General features: G+C 31.4%; 1 protein-coding gene across 3 annotated transcripts; it reads left to right on the top strand.

The window, feature by feature from the left end:
- The first annotated feature begins 1019 nt into the window (after positions 1-1019).
- Positions 1020-17253, top strand: LOC117239379 (palmitoyl-protein thioesterase 1). Of its 3 annotated transcripts, XM_033504881.1 has the most exons (9): positions 1020-1160; positions 1368-1441; positions 9669-9816; positions 10832-10941; positions 11382-11509; positions 12393-12551; positions 13743-13860; positions 16500-16658; positions 16888-17253. In XM_033504881.1, the coding sequence occupies exons 3-9, from the start codon at positions 9717-9719 to the stop codon at positions 17011-17013; spliced, it is 900 nt and encodes a 299-aa protein (XP_033360772.1). In that variant the 5' UTR covers positions 1020-1160; positions 1368-1441; positions 9669-9716; the 3' UTR covers positions 17014-17253. The 3 variants fall into 3 exon arrangements, with proteins under 3 accessions (XP_033360772.1, XP_033360773.1, XP_033360774.1); XM_033504882.1 differs by lacking the exons at positions 1020-1160; positions 1368-1441 and adding an exon at positions 3607-3648; XM_033504883.1 differs by lacking the exons at positions 1020-1160; positions 1368-1441 and adding an exon at positions 3626-3644.
- The last annotated feature ends 6083 nt before the right edge of the window (positions 17254-23336 follow it).

The raw sequence follows: 23336 nt of genomic DNA, 5'->3' as shown, positions 1-23336 counted from the left end.
ATTTTTTAAACTATGCATATCTTTATATATTAGTGTAAGTAAATGTAATCTATTATTATTTTTCTTTGAAATGATATATATACTGATATATACATATATATATATATGTACATGTTGCTATTTTTTATACTTATAATAATTCTCAAGAGTTTTAAATATACGATGTAAATAACAAAAGTATGAGTATATATATGTATATATATGTATACATATATATATATATATAGATAGATATTAAATGAAAGAATATTATTATAATAGATAATATACGTATATACTTAATGCACGTATAATAAATACAACTGGTACAGATAATACAGAATGTGTATTCATTTAGATTTAATTGTATTTAATTTGTTAGAAATTATTCTTTTTATAATAATTTTCTAATATGTATATGTAAATATTATCTGGTATTCTTTTTGAAACTAAACATTAATATTTTTCAGTGATGAATAAAAACAAAGCTAGCAAAATATTATCATTCATCATTAACTATACTCACATTTGATATAAAATAACAAAATTAATAAAAATTTGTGTACACAATTATTTATGTATGTGTGTATGTATATTTAGACGTAAAATATCTCTACCTACACACACACGCACACACGCAAACATGTATGTAATATCACCGAAGTCAAAGCATAAGTATTTAAAAAGCCAGAGAAAATAAGTACTTTCATAAGTTAACCAAGGAAAGGGGCATAAGGTAAGACGAATAACAGATATCCAGTAATAATAAAGAAGGAATAATAAAATAGCTTTATTTAAAAATTGTGGGGGTAAGTATACATTTGTTTTATATTTTAATAATTTTTAATATTCTGCAAAATATTGAATAAGCATTCAATTTATTATGTCAGAACCTAGTGCAGCTTACAGTGTATGCTCCATTAATCCACGTCTACGGCATTCCATGGTTATATAGTCGTATATATATATATATATATATATATACGATCACGCCATATACTTATATCCCCTGATATTATTGGTGTTATTGGTAATGTTGGTAATATCTGGTATTTTAGTTAATTGTGCAAAAATTGGCAACACTCATTCTTTAGTTGTTGGAGTTGGATGTTGGTAATACGATTATAATGTCAGAGAGAAATCTCTGATAGAAAAACGGAATAATAATCAATTAAAATCAAGTAATATATAAGATTTATTGTAATAATTAAGTAATTACGTATAAAGTATTTGAATAGTGTTGTGATAAATAGTTATAGTGCAATTATGTTAGTAATAAAATATAAAGAGCCAATGTTTATTCTACTTTTCGTGTCCGCCTCCCTTAATATATAATTTAAGAGGTGTTACTCAATATATGTATTATATATACATAAAACATTTTTCAGGATTTCTTACATGAAAGACTTTAAGGATAAGAATGAAAATAATAAAATGGAATGAAATCTAATATCCGGGAACGGTACGTTTTAGGATAAATATATATATCTTAGTAAGCTCTCGCTTTTACTTTCAAAATTTATTATTTTTTCTATCTTGATATAATCATACAATTTTTATGTGTATTGTTTTTGCTTATTACTTGAAGTGGTGAAGATATACACATGTACAAGATATAAAATTCAATGTCAAAATTTTTTTATTGCATCAGATTTTATCATAAGGATACAAAATTTTGAAGGAACCATGGATCGCATATCAACTGTTGCAAAAAACCCAATGCAGGAAAAATAACATCTATTGTACATTTTTGCAAATAGATATCCCAGATCCATCATTATATATCTCATATTTTCGTTTCTTTCTTTCTTTCTGACTATTTAAGCAGCCGTGAACTTTCATTTGTACATTTAATTAAGCCAAGCTTTCTTCTAAGATTATGCATTGGCATTAGATTTTAGATAAAACAATTATTGAATTAATCAATAATGGTATTCCATTTTACACTAGTTAACCAGTTCATCAATTTTTAAATGAAATGTTTACATCTTGCAAAAGAAGAGTTTCTAGAAATTGTTTACACAAAAGAAATTATTTATAGTTTGGGTGAATTAATTACATCCATCGAACAATCAAAACATTATAATGAATATGATTTTTCACTACCTAAAGTGAATGCATAATTTTGGGGAGACACAACCAGAATGTGGAAATTAAAATGCAAGTCTGGGACTGCTTAAAATATATCAAATTACATAGCTCTGTGCAACCTTTCATTGTTTCCCATCATTAATAACTTAGGCTAAAGATTGTTGCACCTATAATGGAAGTAAAAAAGACATTGGTATGTAATAATTTTTTATACCTTTAGATTCATCATCAGTTTTTCTTTTTAAGGTTATTTTGCCAAAATATACATGTATATGTATAATAGGATGAAAATTTAGCTACCTATATAAAGCCATCAAAAAAGAATTTGAAATTATAAACTACAAAAATCACAGAAGTGACCAATTTATGTTATATTCAATAATCATATAATGACTAATAACTTCAGTCTAGCAGATAAATTCATATAGTTCAAATAATGTATTATTATCATGAAATGTTATAAGTTTCTATTGCTTTTCAAAAATGTATTTCAGACAAAAGTTTGATTATATTCTAATACATATAATTTCTGAAGATTAACGTTTTATGATTTTTTCATATACGTAAATACATTCTGTTGAAAGAAATTTATCAATATAGTACACGAAGGCACTTTGTGATAAAAACCATTAAATTTGAAATTTATTGATTCTCTAAAATTAAATTTACATTACAAATATATTATCATCAATTATAACCATATTTTTTTCTTATATTCTCTTATGTTATAAAATTGAAAGGGTTCTTAAGTTCTTTTCAATATCTTGGGAGTATTTCTATATAATTTTATTAATATATCCAATTAATAACTTTATCAGAATATAGCAAATAAATAGCAAATATAATTTATTTAGTAGAAAGGTTATTTCTAAAAATCATAGTTGAGAGTACATATACAGTATATATCATTTTGTATAAAATGGTTTTTTATGTTTATTACTGTAAAACCATACAATATATTTTTTGAAATTATGAAAACATTTCATTGCAAAATAGAATCATAATTTGATATCAATCTAGTAAAAGTAAGATGTTAAAATGTTCCCCATTATATTAAACAAATTTTATTGTAGTATCAATGTTATGTAAGTGATAAAAACTACATTAAATCAACGTTAGTCCAATATATAAATAGTAAAAAATTGTATTAAATTAATATTTATGACATATATCTTACAATGAAAGTAAATGTAGTATTCTTACATTAATAACACTAGTTATGAATATAAATGTTTTATCTGAAATGATTATCAGAAACGTTCGTGACCAAGGGAAAACTAGAATGATATCTGTAAAATTGTCTAATTTTTATTATTTTAAAGTGAAAGTAGCCTGTTTACATTGGTTAGTTTCAATCTTTGCCTTATTCATCGTTTCACTATTTTTTTAACGATCGTGTAATTAGGACTTAATATTATTATTTAGATATGTATATACAATAATATACATATGTATATATGTATAGTATTTACACTTTGTATTGTCTGCATACTATATCAAGTTAAAGTTAATCTAAACGTAAGTATAATAAACTTTCAGTATTTCATGAAACCGAAACGGCTTGTTGGATATATGTAAGTAGATACATATGAATGAATATATAACTTATATTGATTGCAGAAGTTCCATTATTCAGTTTAATTGTATAATTACTTGCTATAGTTTAACATATATTTCATTCAATTACGCCAAATTTTCATAGTGTCATAAATTTTCGGATAACCATGCATAACCTATAAAATACCAATAAATAATCATTGGTAAATGGTAAAGAAGCTCATTATTATTATATAGTATTAATGTTGCTTTAAGCCACAAGAAATTTTTTTATAAACAACTATGTAAGACACACATTTTTAACGTTGTCTTATAAAGATAAGAATTAAAATTTTTAATTTAAAAATGCTCATTGCGTACTGACATCTGAAGTATGTATAATACTTATAATATACATTTTGTTCTATATTTTTAACTACTTAACAATTTTATATCACGTCATAATACCTTTTTTATACTAATCTTTACCTACAAATACAATAAATATTAGAAAATGATAATAATAGTTTTAATATAAGGAGTTCAACTGTAATTATATACATATATACGTGTGAGTTTTAACATTTACATGCATACATCAAATAGCATACACAAATCAAAGTATAAAATTACTTACACAGAAGTTTTCTTAATGTGTTTTTTTAAAATAATTTATTTTTATTATATCATTTGTATTTGTTTCTTTAATATTTTATTAATTATCTTATCATTATAAAATTTATCATATTTTATTAATTATAGCTTATGAATTTGAAATTAAAACTAATTTATTAAGACAAGATTCTACTATTGTAGGTTAAATTTGCAAGCATAAAAAATTATAATCAGTTTTTAAACCTTCATAATATTAGATCGAAGAAGAATAAAACATAGAAAATATTTATATGAAATCTTTTTATATGAAAAAGTTTTACTATAATCAGCTATAATATAGTAAAACTTTAATATAGATTGCAGATAGAAGCAGATATTTCTTAGTACTACAAAAAAATTTATTTTATTTCATGTATTCAGAAATTGAAATACATATATAGTGTTTTGAATGAAATTGTAATATTATTACTTCCCCTTATTTAAAATTATCATTGGATTCGAAAACATTGTTATTCAAAACATAAAAACATTATTTTGCAAATAATGCTAAATGTGTTTTTGTTTTTTAACGCCGTTATTCACATAATGTATGTTTTTAGATATTGTTAAACGAATGATGTTTTTAATAGATCTATTAGTTCAATAAAGTGATTAATCGAGATAATATGTAATTATTTTTTATGTTAAGTAATTACGATAAGGTAGAAAATAGAACAAATAAAATTTCTACGAATATTATCTTCAATGTAATGAACCTTTTGTAAGTAATGAGGATTATGAGTAATTCTTGCACGTATATTTTATCTTCCCTATCCAAAGGTGAAAAAGGATACTCTGAACATAAACATACGAAATCTCAGTTCTGACAATTCATGCATTTGCAAAATGCCTTCATAATAAATTTTCGACACTATTTCATGTTGCATTTGATGCTAGATTTAATCAAAACCTATCCGAAGTAGAACTCCGATCTAATCCAATCGGACTTCTTTTTTCTGGATGTTTAATTTTGTTCACATTATGCTATATGAGAATAGGGAACATTTTAAAGTTGTCGATTTTTACAAAAATTACCTTCGTAAAAAGCTGTTATTTTCCGCAACTGAAAAATATACGAATTTCATTCCTTCTTGTTTTTAACTGGTGAAAGATTTATTTCATAAACCATTGTACTTCTAAATTAATCTTTTATTTTATTCGTAGTCATTTCTACAATAAAAGGTATCGTTTATTTGACCACCGGTTAAATATTAAAAAAAACTTGAACAAAATATTTTTCTTTCTACTTACACTTTTTTAAATTCGCGGGTTGATTATAAAGTTGTAATCAAGTCAGATTGGTAATTTAGTTCTTTGGTAGTGTATGGTGATTTATTGTTAGGTATGCATACGTAAAAACATAGATGCATATGTAGACCATAAGTCTATGGGTCAGTCAATCTAGCCGATCGGTTTTCAGTGTTAAACTGATTATGAGTGATGTCAATCGAATATCTTGTCGGTATTAATTTTCGACTCGGTAGTAATGAAGTCGTGCAGTATCGTGGTTGAGGAAATGCAGTCGTTTCATCAGATGATATAGTTTTGAGCTACGCTTTTATTTATTTTCTCCAATTTTAACTCTTTTATGACTTGGTCATTATATCATTATTATTTGACGTATTAGTTGTGTTGGTAGGGACATATGTACACGTTTTACTATATAACGAATAGGTATATTTTAATGATATAATACAATGTAAATAAAAATATGTATTATGAAATCACGATTATTCAATGAAAAACGCGTTCGATTACACTCTTAATTTTTTATTCTTTATCGAACTGCAACTGTTCGATGCATATATATCTCATTTCGCCACATATGTCATTATTACAATTAGTGAATATTTATCTTCTTAACTATAGCCTATAACAGGCTTTTGTTTGTGCCTTGAGATTGTATTATATATTAGTAACCAATTCTAATTTAAGGAATTATAATATTTTGATAGTAACGTAATAAACTGTAATATAAACATATAATAAATATTTTGACGGAGTACAAAAATGTACTATGTATAAATTTGTCGCTTTCTTGCCTTTGTCTATATTTTTCCTCGGACGACGTGATCGTTCGCGATCATTTTTCGACAATCGATCTTTCTACTTACAATGATCACTTTTCAAATTAGTAAAAGAGAGCAATCTTTTTTACTAATCTTTAGTTAGCCTATGCGAATTTATAAGATGCTTTAAGACATTAATATGTATATTTACGATATTTATATCGATACAGAACTGCAGTTTTTTTGCAAATGCGCATAATAAGAAATTTTATAATGATGTTGATGGAACTGCTCAAAAATTTGTTGCATTTACAAATTTCAAATATGAAAACATGAAAATTAAACTATAGTTTTGGACGAAATGTTTGACTGAGCTATAAGAAACATTGATAATATATATTAGGTTGACAGAAAGATCATTCAATTCTTTTTTTTAATTTTTAAATCATTTTATAACAGTATAAACAATTAAAAGCAGCAGAACTAACCATAGTTTTGTGTCGATTGCAAATACTCAACATTTCACAAAAGTGTTCTTAAATGTTAGCCACGATGTCACAGTGGTTTTGTATAATATATATACAGGGTGGTTGGTAACTGGTGGTACAAGCGGAAGGGGGGTGATTCTACACGAAAAAAGAAATCGAAAATATAGAATAAAAATTTTTCGTTTGAGGCTTTGTTTTCGAGAAAATCGACTTTGAATTTTCGCTCGGTACGCGTGCGGTACGTTATAACGGATCTCACTGTAGATCGTTGTCTCGATAGAAAAATTAAAAAAAAAAAATTAAAAAAAAATTTTTATTCTATATTTTCGACTTCTTTTTTCGCGTAGAATCACCCCCTTTCCGCTTGTACCACCAGTTACCAACCACCCTGTATATTCAAAGATTCTAAGAATGTTCGAATACTTTCATGAGCCACTGTACATTAATGTACAAGTGTACATATACTGACTCGCAAGAGTTTGTATATTGAGAATAATATTGTATGTTATATCAAACATTCCGAGAATTTATTAACATCGTAATGTGACACGACTGTCATGATCATATTAATTCACTTTAAAATTAGCTTGAAAATGCACATAGAATACGTAGTAATGTACATAAAAGCCATATAAAAAGATGGAATATGCTAAAAGATCAACTAGCTTTATTCATATGTTAATCATAGCAAATTTTATGTTTGAGTAATTATTACTGTCGTTGTTTCTTACGTTAAAACTAGTGATACGAATTGAAAATCTCACCGAAAGTGAAATGCGGCCGCACTGTCGCACCGCTACGCTGTTTGAATGCAGAAAACGTTCATGCAAAAGAAATTAAAAAAAGAACAGTTTACAACGATAGGATTATGAATAATTGGCACGACAGTGATTGTAGAGGATGTGATTGTAAGCATTCCAACCTCTCATTACTGTGGAGAGAACTTAAGGCATAGTGCCTGCGATTTCATTAAAAATGTTGGACGCATTAAACGAGCCAGTTACTGTTTTTCTACAAAATTGAGAGAGTTTTTGGGAGGACAATACTTCGCAGGAGACGATAATTTAAAGTCCATTTATACACGATCAAGCCGTATCCGTTCCGTATCCGTTCTGTATTCGTTCCGTGTCCGGATGTTTATGCGTTAATATTTACACCGGGGACCATCCGAGATGTACCTCTTTCCAATTGAAAACTTATTGTTAGCTATGATAGCTATTACTAATAGCTAATAACTTTTGGATGAAGAAGAGGAAGAAGAAGTAAAGCGACAAAAGAATAAAAGGCCAATTCAACGTACATCCGTTATAAGAACCGTAAAGAAAAAGGAGAATTTCATTTTTACAAACGACTAATAGATCACGGACAGAAGTTTTACGAATCTCTTCAGCGTGACACAGTATAAGAATACTGTATATAATTAGGTGGTACGCAGTCTTCGCATCAAGTGTTCTTCGCTACAAAAGATAGCGTTATGCACGGACGAAACACGTTGAGATGGCTGTGGCCATCCGTGCTGTGTTAGGCAAACAGAAAGAATATTGAAGACCAAACTACCAATTGCATCCGGGACACGTCGTGTCTATTAATGACCAACGGACACGGCGCGGATGATGTATAAACTTGTGTCCCTTCAAAGTGAAGTAGTGTAAATTCAACGTTACATTTAAAATCTGAGGCACGGCAAGAACACGGAACGGACACAGCCTGAAAAAGAACGGCGCGGTGTACAACGATGGTTATGCGAACTGTGAATTCGCAGTGGAAGTATTGAAACTGTGTGTGTGTGTGTGCGCGCGCGCGCGCGCGCGTGTATATATATATATTGTGTGTGTCTATACGCGCGTGTGTGTGTATGTATATTGTATACTTTCGTCATATATAATTTCATACAATACGTATATATACGTATAAAGCTCATCTCATGTTACGATAAGTGTTAAAATAGGAGCGACGATTGTATTGAAAATATAAATAGAGAAAGCTTTTTAAAATGCAATTGTATTATTGTTATTTCAAAATAGATATTACTTTTTGGACGACTTTAGTAGAAGTTACAGAATATTTATTGCAGGTATATTTAATAAAAAATTAGTGTACAGTATAAATAGCAATTTTAGGGATATAACAGGCGGTATTATTAAATATTGAGGTTTATTCTTATATTAATATGGTAGATAATCGATCGTTTAAATAATTTCGTGACCTCTGCGAAATATAATATACTTGTGTGTAGTTACTCCTATACATATCTTGAAACTTCTATACATATTTTCAGATTTGTTTGAAACTTCAACAATGTAATCATAATAGTTTTATAATAGTTTCATAATAGTATTAATGTTTTAAAATGCTTCGTATAGCACGCATGAATGCACAAAAAAGCTTTAACCTTTTCACTTTAACACAATTTCGAAACGCATAGTTTCAATCGTTTAATTAGTTAAAACACTTCATTTTTCGATTATTTCCTAGCTAATCAGTTCGGAAAATTCTTTGCAGTATCGCAAAGGAAGGACAGGTTGTCAGTTGACATAGTACAGCTCTACAACTCTATATAGTTTACCGTAATTCTCATTCTCTAATTATTTATTTTATCTCTAATTATTTATTGTGATCGTCAAAAATTGTAAACTTTAACCACTGACCGAATTTATAAACTTGCTATATCGTTCTCGCTTACCAATACTCTTGATGAAAGAGATATAATGAAAACAGAGATATAGTGAATATATTGAGAACAAACAGGTTTTGAACATCGAAACAGAAATTTGAGAAGGTCTAAGGCGAAATGTCAAATTAGAGCTTTGTAGTACTTTCTTTGTAGATCCAAATTAATTTGTAACAGTAGATTTGAATAGCGATGCAAGGATAATTCTTTATAGTACTATATAACTTCTTTCTTTTATAGGAATAATTGTTTCATACAATCCATTCGTATAAAAGGAATTACATAATAATGGGAAAATATATTCTATTACTATTCTTTTTTTCGTATATATATCAATTTGATGGCGTGCAAATTGATTCTCCTCCAGTTGTTCTATGGCATGGAATGGGTAATGTTTTTCATCCTTTTTATACGATGTACCTATATAGTAAAACTCTATTTATTCGACATAATTAAGAAGCAAGACGTGTCGACTGGATCAAACAGATAATAGGTGCCCGCTAGTTCCAAGCTTCGCTGTTTATTATTCGTGTAATCGGAGTTAATTTTCATATATGAAATCTGTTAAGCTAAGCTTGAATTTCGCTATGCTGAATTTTGTAAATAGGCAAATACCATAATAAGGCAAAAATCATTATTCGTAGAAGTAGTGCGTTATGTGGCCTGAATTCAGATAACAGGAAGATATGTATTCGATAAATCGGGCATTGTGATGCATGTCAGTTCGAATAAATGGAGTTCTACTGTACAGATCGATTTGTCTGAGAACACTCAAATATCTCGAAAAATATGAATAGCACGAAAAAATGCTTCAGACAAAAAGTGTATGATATCGCGAGAGACATACTATATTCTTGTATATTTGATTTTGCGATGACCTTGAAACGTCCTGCGAAGATCATATTCAAATTTTCAAACGGGAACTTACATCTTTTATTACATATTTTTATAACTGACTTCGAGACGTTTTCAAAATAGGACTTATTATCTATGTATTAAAAACTTGTGTCGTTCGCACCATTCACTATCGAGATATAAAATTTCGAAGTTGACAGACCGACTACATACAACTGACTGCTGGAAACTGACTGACGTAATTTTATTTTAGAAAACCAAAAATTATTGTTCTGTTACAAGAATTCTACAGAATTCGAAAATATAAGTACTAGTTTTTTATCTGTCTCACATTCTAAATCACTTCTCTTAAACTACCATAAATTAGATGAATGTTACTATTGATTTTTTATATTACTTTTATTTTATTTCAAAACGATGATAGCACACAGTAATTAACATTTTTTATAATAGCATTAATATTTAATTTTTCATGTAATAAATCTAATAACACGTGTTTGTATACAATAGATACTAGATATTATGGTTAAAAGATAATATAATTTCAGGAGACAGTTGCTGCTTTTCGTTTAGTTTGGGAGGAATAAAAAAATTGATAGAGAATAGAATACCTAACATTTATGTGTATTCTATTCGATTGGGAAATAATGAAATAGAGGTAGGTATTTTTGTAATTCTTAATTATTTATATAATAATAGCATCTTAAGTTTATTGTACATAAATAGATACATATTTTTTGAATTTTGAATAATCTAAACTAGATGATTGAAAAGTTGTAGTAACATCAAATTGTGCCCTCCTCGACACCATTTAACTCATGTTTGAAAGGATTTGTAGTGTACCAACTATTGTAGTTGATAGAAACATATATTTTATTTATTTAATGTACATACCTTTTCTAACTAAAAAAGGATGAGATAAATCTGTTAGATACTGTTTGAAAATTCTATAAGTGTTCGAATATTAATGCGAGTTACTGTATGTTTACCTATTTCAGTTTTGCTCATTAATAGCTACTAGTCAGTGATGTTCCAATAACCGATGTTTTTTTAGGCAGCAAGCTAAATGTTTATTGACATTTTATTATAATATTTTAGGATGTCGAACATAGTTACTTTGGAAATATTAATGAGCAAATACAAGAAGTTTGTCAACAATTGTCGAAAAATGAACGTCTTAAAAACGGTTATAATGCTATTGGATTTTCTCAAGGTGCTCAATTTCTGTAAGTATTATTTATGAGAAAATTAACGAAATTAGGTATTTGATGGAAGGTGTGATCTATCTATAAAAGGAGTTTATTATTGTATTTCACAGATAGATATCTAGTAAATGATATACAGGGTGTATTGAAAATCAACAAGCCGAAGGTCGATAATTGTGATCGTGTAAAAGTATCAAAAATGTAGAATGTCAGTTTTTAATACAAGGCTTCGTTTTCGAGAAAACCAATTATGACGCATTAATATAATACGTATTATGCCGTTTATTTTCTATCTGACTGCGAAATATAAACATAATATAAATAATGTCAGTGCAAGGGACAATGGAACATTAACATTATTTTTCAAGGGGACGATTGAATTGCGACCTATAGTTCTTTTTGCAAAGCTGCTCTTCGTTACAAGTACTATGCGATAGAATAAAAAATTTCATGCTGAATTTTAAGATGTTGGAGGTGTTCAAAGACGTAGACTCACGCTGTGGCAGACATGACACTTACTTTCAGTATACCCTGCACATTGTACATACACGAGCATATATGCACCAGCAGATTTACATATATAAGTACATATATACGTACATATGTATATATGTGTATATGTATACCTACACTAACCCTAGTCGGTATTACAGTCTTAATTCTCTTATATGAATACATACCATACATAAATAATTTGGAGGTTGTATTTATCGTAATCACCCAATAGTGGTATTTGGGCTAACGACAATATGACTTAAAACAAAACAAGTTCAATAAATTTTTTAACAGGTTAACGAAACTTGAAAAAAATATTTGTATTTCTAAAGTAAATTCAATTTTATAACAGATGTGTTACGTACAAAGATGATATTGGAATAATCATTTAATGCTTTATATATTACAGGAGAGCGGTAATTCAAAGATGCCCCAATCCCCCAGTTAAGAATTTCATCTCCTTGGGTGGTCAACATCAAGGCGTTTTTGGATTGCCAAATTGTGGAACATTGAAACCTAAGATTTGCAACTATATAACACGCATAATCAAATATGGAGCCTATTTACAGTATTGATTTTTAATTTTTACTTTTGTTTTCTTACAATGTCTTACATACCTACATTATGTTAATTTAAATAGGTGACACATAAAGTTGTGCACAATCATAACAAATATTAGGTTGCAAATGAACAATTTCAGCATTTTGATGCATAACTCGTTGATTTTAGAAGTTACATATTTAATTTTTGTTTTCCGCATTTGTTAAGTTCACTGTCCATGAAGCGTCGCTTCATAGAAGCATAAGTGCATCGTTTATTGTTGCAACGTATCTGTGCTTCTGTACTAACTACTGACAATGTTAACTCCAATCGTCATGACAAAAACGGTTCGCTGCTGTTTCATGGAGAGCTGCACATTACTTTATAATGATCACAGCATGGGAACGTACTGTTAGCATCAATGCGACGCTTCATGGATAGTGGGCCTTAGCGTACCATTTTGCAGTCATTTTGGTTTGTTGTTGAATGAAGCTATCCCGAGTTGATATTTAGAAGTAATTATTTCTACGCATTCAACGTACTAAAGTTTTCGGAAAGTATAAAGACTGAAAAAGTTGCTATGAGTATTGAGTCATTGACACGTTCAACGCGATGCAGGTCATCAGTGATCGACGAAAGATTCCTTTTACGTTCCTATACGCTATCACGAACGTACAGTTATAATGTTACTGACAGATTTTTGTAAATATTTCGTAAAATAAGACCGAACAGCGACTACACTTATAGATGAAAGTTGTTTAGAATCATGTTCCTGATAACATATCAAAAAATCATCGAAATCCAAGATAGCTTAGCTCTCTAAATAATTACCGTATTTATACGTACCTCTTTTACCAATAAAGCGTTTTTTTTATAAAGATTTACATTTCATTTGTATAGTATCAATTTTTTGTATTATAAGTGATAGGAAATTTATTAGATATAATCAGACCTCATTAATTAGTAATAACAAGTATAAGTAGTGTATAAAGTATAAAATACCTTTTGTAGTCATTATACTTATACCTTTTGAAAGGGATTGTAATATTGTTCTTTTAACATTTATATTAATTTACACTTTTATATAATAGCAATAACTTATACCTATATGTGTATAATTATTACATAGTACATATAAAATATAAAGTATATATTCTTTTATAAATACTTTCATTTCAGTTCGTTACTCATGTTATAAAATTATTTTATTTCATTATAGAGCAGTTCAAGGAAAATTTATTCAAGCAACGTATTGGCATGATCCATACCAAGAAGAAGAATATAAAAAGAAAAGTATGTTTATGGCCGACATCAATAACGAGCGTTATATTAATGAGGTAAGATATCTATATGTCTACATAACACTTTATCCTATTAAAAATGACAATTATCTAATAAGGAAAGTTTCCTAAGTGAGTTATTAGTTTCAAAAAGATAACTATTGCATGTTCTAGTTGTTAGTAGCTGCTGCTCTATCTCCTAATAACTAAAATGAGTGCCATTCGCTCGGAAAATTTGATATCGGCTGGAAAAATGACGTCAAAGTCCGCCATAAGCACATCCGAAAATGGATATAAATAACAGTTTTTTGTAATTATTTTAACCTTTGGCTTTTTTTCTAAATACATATAAGTGAAATAACTACAATAGAAAACAAACTTGGATCTCAAGTCAGGTGTTAGACATTTTTTTATCCATTTCCCCGAAGTTCAAATTGCATTTGACTATACGTACTTATATACATATACATATGTGACTTTATGTATCTGTACACGCTAATGTTTCTTTCATTTTTCTACTAATTTAAGAAAAGGTTACTACTAATAGAATATTTTATTCTGTTTCAAATTTTAATTCAGAACATAATTCTTCGGTCTACATGATAACTATAAAACTTTATCCTTCAATTATAGTTTAGAATACCGAAACGCAATTCGAACTTTGAGTGGAATAGATAAGAAAGAAATGTTTACCATCTGACTGAGGCCCAAGTATTTTTTCTATTCCAGTTATTGCATTTGCGTTGTACTTAGGAAAGTATGGAAAATTTTAAAAATTTCAAAAGGGTCATTTATTTCTATTTTCGGAGCTATGTAAGGCGGACATGGACGCCAATTTTTTCTACTACGCCAAATTTTTCGAATGAAAGGCACTCGTTTCATGGGCATGGAATTAAAATAGTACTTTATTTCAAATGGGTTGGTAAATATCATTTTTATAAAATAAAACATGAATCCTTAGAATACATCATAACGTACTTAATATCAAAATTATTATTTTACATAAAGAAAGATAAGAAGAACGAATAGCAATTTAGTAACTATATATGTACATCAATATATAAAACAATTTATGTATATCAATAAATAAATGGTAGATATGATACATTTTTTTATTGTTTTTATTTGTAATAAGAGATCAATTATTGACAGTAGAAAATTCTGTGATGTCAAAAAGTATATGTATAAAAATGAAGGAAGTTTGGAATTAACACAGTAGAAGAAAATGTTATATGTACAATTATTCTTCATCATGCTTTTTTCTTAATGTTACAGCTTTCCTTTTTCACTATGCATTTTTGCATTAATATTATACAGACGTAGCAAGTACGGTCTTACAAGAGTGTACCGGTAAAAAGTTTTCATTTATGTTTCTAATAATATGATAACGAAATTCAATGATCAATCGGCGATCGTCCATTATTGCGTGCGCAGTATCATTTCTTCCTCTTACTGACACGAGTTTGGGTTCCGTAGATTTGCGCTTAATTTTTATACATAATATGTAGGCCCATGAACTTATTCTAATGAAGGCGTGACATAGATTTCAGTCCTCCGGTGGTAAGATGGCGCAATACTGAAATACGTCCTTCGGTCTCTTTGTTATTTATTTAAATCATCTGATTTATTTACATTTCAAACACATATTCAGTAGCGTTTCACAATTTCAGGATTTGTTTTAATTGAAACAATTCTTTGAGTGCTATTCTATTGAGTAGTATTTCTTTCGAAAAGAACAGCTTGAACAGCTGTTAATGTAAATAATAGGCCTTATATTTAATGTATTAATTGCGGAACTTTGAATTGAAAGATTGATAAAATCGCTGTTTTCTTTAATTAAATGACGCTTACGACTATCTACAAGAGAAAATTTAGATAAATTTTCTACACATCTTTTTAAAAATCATCAATTTTATGTCCAACTTCATTTATGGTTACATACTTATTTTTCTACCTCTTTACTGGTTATTTATCTGGCTTAACAGATCCAGTTGTAAATGTAATATAGATATTAAAAAAAGTTATCTACTTACTTCATGGATAAAATCTTCTTTTGTAAAGTGTAATGAGCATATTTTCATAGACGATGATAATATACTCTTGCCCGCTTTTAGAACTTCCATCTAAGCACTGAGGCGGTCAATAATTTCCAATTGATTTAATTTATTTTTAGTTTCATTATAAATTTTTATTTTCCAGAGGAAAGTAGTAAAAGCGGACAGTGTCATTTTTACATAAAACTATACACGGGGGAATATATGTTACTTCTACTTTCTCTATAAGAAAATACCATTGTGTAAATTTTTATAGCTACTTAAATAATTATATGAATCTTATTATACCGATCAATTTAAAAGTATTGAGACAAATTTAAAAACACTAGCTTTTCACCATTTAAAATTTAAACATTGATGATCATATGGACGAGCATTACTCGACCTATCTTTAGTAGTTTAATTTTCTGTTACAAATTGACATATCGAAATTCTTTGTTTCCCAAAATGAAAACTAAAGTATGGCAAAAACTCAAAGAGACAAGGAGAGAGAAAAGAGAGTGCGAGTAAATCGTCTCTTTAGAGTTGTGAATTCCTTCGCTAAGAAGTCAAGTAGAACTAAGGGTGTGCGAATACCCTATAATAATTGTTGTCAATTACGTTCTTACTTTATCTTTAAATAATATTGGAATTTCTTTCCAGACGTACAAAGAGAATCTTCAGAGATTACGTACCATGGTACTAGTTAAATTTACTAATGATACCATTGTCAAGCCTACAGAAACGGAAATGTTTGGATTTTACAAACCAGGACAGGGATCGTTAATTCAAACATTGGAACAATCTGATTTATATCGTGAGGTATAGAATTTTATATAGGCATCATTAAAGAATTATTGAAAACACAAACGTCGTTTTTTAGCTTTTGTCTGGTTATAAGCATCTTTGTTTAGTTATAATGATTAAAAATAAACGTTATAGGTTCAGTTATAACGAATACTTGGCAAAATTAATTGAAATTACAATTGCATTTGAAAAAATACAACTGCAACGAATAATTTCAAACAGAAAATAAATTTGTACATTTCAGGATCGTTTAGGTTTGAAAATGTTACACGATTCTGGGAGAATTCATTTTCTTCATGTACATGGGAACCATTTGCAATTTACGGAAGACTGGTTTGTAGATAATATAATAAAAAAATATTTGTTATAAGGATTAATAACATTAAATAATGTATAAAGAATTAACCTTTTTAAAACAAATGTTATATATGTGTATACATATGCACATTTCGCTATCTTTGCTTAATACATATATCATTATTGTATCTACGTATTCCCTTCACTAATGCATATTCTTCTTCTGTAATTGAATGCTATCGCAATAATTCAAATATGTATACTTTTTGTAAAAACTATACCTATTCATCAATAAATTTTTGTATCTATTATATTTCTGAAATATGGAGTTATCTAAATTGAGTGTCACATCTTTAAATTGAAATGAAATACAAATTATTTGAGGTTTGTCTGATTTCTTTATTTTAACATCAGATTCATAGATAGATACTCCGTTACAATAATATGGAACACAATATCTATCATTTAGGATTTCTCTCAGTTTTTTTTCACGAGCTCGACGCGTTTGACTCAATTTTCCACTAAATTCTCATATAACTAGGATTGGATTTCGTCAATGGCGACTATAATATTGCTTTTCAACTCGTCAATCGTGTCTGGACTATCGACGTAGACTCTATTTTGGAAAAGTTCCTATGAAAAAGGTCTAACGGTGTCATATCAATATACAATGTTGGTTCGTTAATAGATAAACTTCTATACTAAATTTTAGCAATTTGCACACGTTACCGCACTGTATAATGTTCCATGTTCCATGATGATTTGTTTGGATATAGGCTTCTGATAAAGTTTATAAAAAACAAATGAAGATATGTCAAACCGTTTTGCAGTAATTTCGGTGTTGACTGTTGAAAGATGTGACACTCAATTTAGATAGTCGTTATCCAATGAATTTTCAATATTATGTTGGATGACCAACATAATGACTTGCTCTCTCATAAGTAGAGACGAGCCACCGTGCCATTTTCAATGACTACAAATCCGAAATCCAAAGCGTCTCCTTTAGTCCTCCCGATTCAAGGATCACAGTTATCCCCTTGCTGTCTAAAGCCGAACATACTATAAATATAAGTTTATGCGCACGATCGCACTAAATAAACATTCTTGTAATTTCTACGTTCCTTGCGCTAGCGGTCAATTTAAAGTTTAACCCCTTCTCGTGCCATTTAGCACGACGAAACTCGGGCCCAAGCGGTAGGCGTGAAGTATGGTAAACAAACCAGATTGATGCTCGAGAACAGTCACAATACGAGCCGAAACGTGAATACCTATGGTATAGTCAGTCTTACGCGATACTGCTGTTGTGGAAGTAAACTCTAATCTTTCTTCGTTTTATAGGTATTATAAATACATTATATTTTGCAATAGATGACAGTTTCAAAATTATATTTCATAAATAAACAATACTTCGATAGAAATTCAAGCGCCTTCAAATGTGATTTTGTCCTAAGGAATGTAATAATACTACGCCTGAAAATAAATAGCATACTATAGACAAAAAATTATAAGAAATGTTTACCTTGAAGCAATATCTAATAAGAAAATACTTACAACTGTAAAAAACCTCCATGGTATGATACTTCCTAAAACACTTTGGCAGATGTAAAGCTATTTTACATTTCGCGTATTCCCACTTCGTTTCGCTTCGTATTTTATGTTTACATCCTTATTGGATGCTTCTTTCGAGGCGTCGGATCGATATTTTTTGGGAAATGAGCCCAATATTGTGCTTAGAGTCGAAGAGGTTCAATTAATTTATATTTATTTCGATATTTTGCAAAATTGCCTCTGCTATATTTATTCGGTAATCAGCATAAATCTCCCTTTTTCGACTGTGCATTGTTTTATGCATAATAGAGGTATTGAACAGAGTTATATCTGACATGTAAAAGAAAAGTTTTCGGTATCCTTTGATGACTTTTCTCATGATTGGGAAGCAGGATAACATCTGATCTTGATGATCAATTGCACCCATACCCTTGTTATATTCCAGGATACATTTAGGCTTCATTACTTTTCGTAATTCTTTGCTCAACCATCTCTACACTTCCATGTTTCGTTGATATCATATACACGTCGCGTTTGTCCTTCCATCTCAGAGCTATCAAATTATCGCAACACTTCCATACACATTCTCCTTTCTTCAAAATACGCTTTTGAATGTCTTTTCATATATTTTTCCTATTCTTACGTACTGTCCCGATGACGTTTGTCTTTTTCTGGTGTAATTTTAAAAAGAGGTTGGGCGAAGAGCACCACTTGTTCAGAAACAAAGTATATTCCTTGTTTATTATAGATTTATGATAACTCTATCACAACGTTCTCCGACGCACTATCATTTCGATCAATTTTGTCCTGGCCGGTATATATTTTAAATCCATGACAGAAACCGGTACTTGCCTTGCACAATTTTTATATTTTTAATTCAAATCAAGCTCTTTTCGACGAATTGAATTGTTTGTACGCCAAACGCCCTTTATATTTCATCAAGGATCTATACTGACATATTCATTAGACGTGTAAATTTCTTTAAATTTTTCATTCCAAAGGTTGATGATGGGTCTTACCTTTCGAAGTCGGTCATTACTATCAGCAGTTTCAGTATCAGAAAAACGTAAAAATCTCGAAATTTGCCAAAATCTCTTGAAAGGCATTGTTTTTCTTATATTGGCGTTTCTACTACTGTTGTTATAAACCAATACAGTTGGATATTTGATTTTTTACTTGACCCATCAAAATACACAGTGCATAGTTTGGCCTTTATTTCGTCAAACGTAACAGGATACCAAGTGTCGTCCACTTTCCGTCTTTTATGCTCGTCGTGCATTGTCTGATGTGCGAAGCGATTTGTTCCCGTACCAAGTATTTCCCAAAGTTTGTTGTCAAATATAATAGAAAATAGGTCTAATATTTTTGGATCCTCGCTTAAATTATTTAAAACAGACGCTTTTATGCCATGAGTTTCAGAATACTTCCAAACTATTGGTGTGTTTTTTACTTTCTGCCAAATCCATGATTGACGCGTCGTACCTTCCTCTTCACTACTCTCATCTAATCATACGCCTTGCACGCTTTCTGATTGGCACAGACACGTTACTATCACTGGATTCGTTGTCATTGCTTTCATTTAAAACTTTCGTATTTTGCATTTTGTAGGGGTTTATTAAATTTCAACAACTAAACTGCTTTGTAACGGCAATTATAAGAATCGCGACTAACTTTCGTGGCGTACGGATAGGAGCTAACATTCAATTACGATCGTTATATTACGATGTTTATCTTTGGCCCCCGACTTTCTGTTCGCGAGCCTGGCTCGTGATAATTATGTTTGATTCGACTATCCGTTCACGAGCCTTTTTCTTTTATTTTTCCTCGAGAAGGGGAAAATGGTATTACCCATACCCAGTGACTGAGTATGTGGCACGCGGCGGAAGTCACCATACCCACTAAAAACCCCTCCTCTATCTGCTCCTCTTATGGTACAGGAACCAATCCCGGAACCGTTTGTAGCAGCAGTCGACAGCAAACTTTCCAACGGGTTCTGTCCCGTGGCTTGCTACACAAAGACCCTACTCTCGACTGGACGACGGTAGAGCTGTGGTTGGCGCCGTTGGTTACGAACGTTCAAGACCAAATTCAAATCCCGGCACTTTTAGTCCGGCTTTTTCTCCACGAGCAGCAGTAGCACTATCACCGACCTATCCACCTCACGCCTTTCGACATTACTTCAGCGTTGGCCTTAGTGTGTACCCCTCACTAGTTCGGTCTTCTCAGTTCAGTCTAGTTCACTAGTCTCACTAGTTCAGTCTTCTCAGCTTGTCTTTTCTTCCTCTCCACAATCTTCTCTTGCACTCGTCTTTCTTGCATGATCTTCCTGGAAAACGCTTGGAATCTAGTCTAATTGTCCTCTTTTTTGGTTACTGCCTCTATCAAATTTTCCACCGTATGTAGTATGCCAACGTGGCTTTCAAATTCAGTCGCCTCGCAAATCCACCTAGGGCAGTGGAACAACGCATGCTCCGCATCGTCACCATCGGTGTCACAATCCCAACATCTCGAGTGATTCTCCTTGTTAATCGTCTTTCGATACACATTAAAAATCCCGTGCCCGGCCAAAGTTTGCATGGTCCAATGATCGATGTATCTTTTGTACTTTTTAAAAATACAAGCGTCAGAAATTAATTTTCTCGTCCAATTGTCACTTCTGTAAAAACTCTATTCCTCTTTCCACTTGACGTCAATGCGTTCTTCCACCGCCCTCATTCTCTCCACAAAATTTGAGGTATCTCCTGCTCTGGAACGGGTCTCATACTATTCTCCTTCTTCTTATGATATATATTCTTCTTTTTATGATAACTCCTTTTAGGTTCATACTTTATAGTAGATCGGCACAGTGCCCGTCAACACACACAGCGCTGCATGGGACACAGTTCTATACGCCGTCGACGATCTAACCAGTGCGGCTCTTTGTGCTCCCTTCAAGATGTTCTTATTCTTCTTCCGCAACAGCGCTTTAACCCATGCCGGGGATGCATAAAGCACCTGACTGACTCCTATACCTCGTAGTATAATCTTCTGACTGAGCCAGTGGGCCCCTCGACATTAAGTAACAACGACCTAAGCGCTCCCATTAAGGCATCAGCCTTTCCACAGACTTTTTCAAAGTGAGCCCCGAACTTTCTACAGTTATCTAACTGCAATCCAAGGTATCTTATTTTCTGCTTCGTCCTCAATAGGAATCCTCCAATGTCAATTTCCATAACCCTGAGCATTTCCCAGTGAGCAGAATCGCCTCTGTCTTGCCGTGCTCGATTGTCAGCCCATTGTCAGCACACCGTTGCGTAATCATACTCATTGCTCTGCTTAACCTATTCCCAGTCTCCTCCTGACTGAGTACATCCAATATTAACGCCAAGTCGTCGACAAAGGCGACCGCACTCATACGTGGGATATTCTGGAGCTCCTTCAGAAGTCCGTCGTAGACCAGATCCCACAACAACGGTCCCAAAATGAATCCCTGTGGGACACCCGCAAAAACATTCCTCTTCACCGTTCCACCAATGTTCTGGACTACTATTTTCCTGTCTTCAAGGTAGTTGCCAAGAAGAATTAATAGTTTCCGGGACATCCCTCTCGCTTCAGCCTCCATCAGGATCTTACCCCAACTGAGAGTGTTGAACGCGTTCTCGATGTCCATCGCTGCCAGTACACATATCCGGTTTCTTCTACAATTTTCCGCTAATTGCACAACCCGGCACAGGGTGTCCACCGTACTCTTTTTCCTGCGAAACCCGTATTGGTCCTTGTGGAAGAGGTCTAACCCTAACTTTTCCTCAATCAGGTTCTTAGACGTGTGCTCCCAGTCTTTATTAAGTGCTGGAAGCGCGCTGATTTGTCGAAAAGACGATGTGAGTGCAGGGTCTCTACCCAGCTTCGGAATGAGAACTACTCTCGCCACCTTCCATAACGCAGGTATCCTTCCGCTGTTGTTCACATCGTTCAACACTCTCAACATCCTATCTGTCCCTTTTTCAACTAACTCCTTGACCACCGCCCCTGGTATGTCATCCACGCCCACCGCTTTGTTAGGGTTTATCCTAGTTCCGACATCCAGTAAAGCTTCCTCTGTGATTTCGCAGTCCCCTTCGCCATTTCTGCTGTTGATACTTCTGTCAATTCTCATGAAATTCTCCGTCGGTTTCGTTAGGAAAAGCTCATCGACAATGGCTCGTATCTTATCCACGTGAAGGCCGTCTGTTAGGACTCTCCAGGCTATCTATCTGTTCACGAGCCTGGCTCGTGATATTCATGTTTGGGTCAAAATTTTCATCACGAGTCAGACTCGTTAAAGCACGGGAAGGTGTTGTATTAAAATTTCATCGAATTAAGTGTTCCACAACGATTAATTTATTTAATGAAATTTTGTGTGAAATTCTATGATCTCAAATGTCCTTCCATTTTAATCAGAAAGATCTCATTAATGTGTTAATGAAAAAATAATTTATCTTTCTTAACAAAAAATTTCAAATAAAAAGGATTCGTCGTTGCATTAGCGTCGTTTCACTGATGTGAAGACGAAAGGGAACTCTATTGTGCGGTCACGCTGTGTGACCCTCTCAACTATCCACTGCCCAGTGTCCAATGCCCGGCTCGGGTCAATGTTTATTTTCACATAATGCGATCGCTGGTAATTGGGCTTGTGAATCTTTCTTTTCCTACGTTGCTCTTTTTACGTCACGTTGGATCGTCGCACGGCCAACTTGCTACCCTTTTCTCTGTCACCATGCGACGTGCTACTAACGTATCAATGAACACTACTCTCGTATCCATATCGTTGTACGATCAATTGTTTTTCGGTTGGTTGCCTTGTCGTTGTGAAAGTCCCAGCTAGGACAT

The sequence above is a fragment of the Bombus vosnesenskii genome, unplaced genomic scaffold (assembly GCF_011952255.1).
Source record: "Bombus vosnesenskii isolate JDL3184/JDL3185 unplaced genomic scaffold, Bvos_JDL3184-5_v1.1 scf7180000013957, whole genome shotgun sequence".
Taxonomy (NCBI): domain Eukaryota; kingdom Metazoa; phylum Arthropoda; class Insecta; order Hymenoptera; family Apidae; genus Bombus; species Bombus vosnesenskii.
This window is presented reverse-complemented; position numbering and strand designations above follow the sequence as displayed.

What these genes read in the sequence shown, in the direction of transcription:
- LOC117239379 (XM_033504881.1), top strand. Translation starts at nt 9,717, where the DNA reads ATGGGAAAATATATTCTATTACTATTCTTTTTTTCGTATATATATCAA. An exon ending in TCTCAAGGTGCTCAATTTCT is followed by an intron (nt 11,510 to 12,392) that starts GTAAGTATTATT and finishes TATATATTACAG; the next exon opens with GAGAGCGGTAATTCAAAGAT. An exon ending in ACGAGCGTTATATTAATGAG is followed by an intron (nt 13,861 to 16,499) that starts GTAAGATATCTA and finishes ATTTCTTTCCAG; the next exon opens with ACGTACAAAGAGAATCTTCA.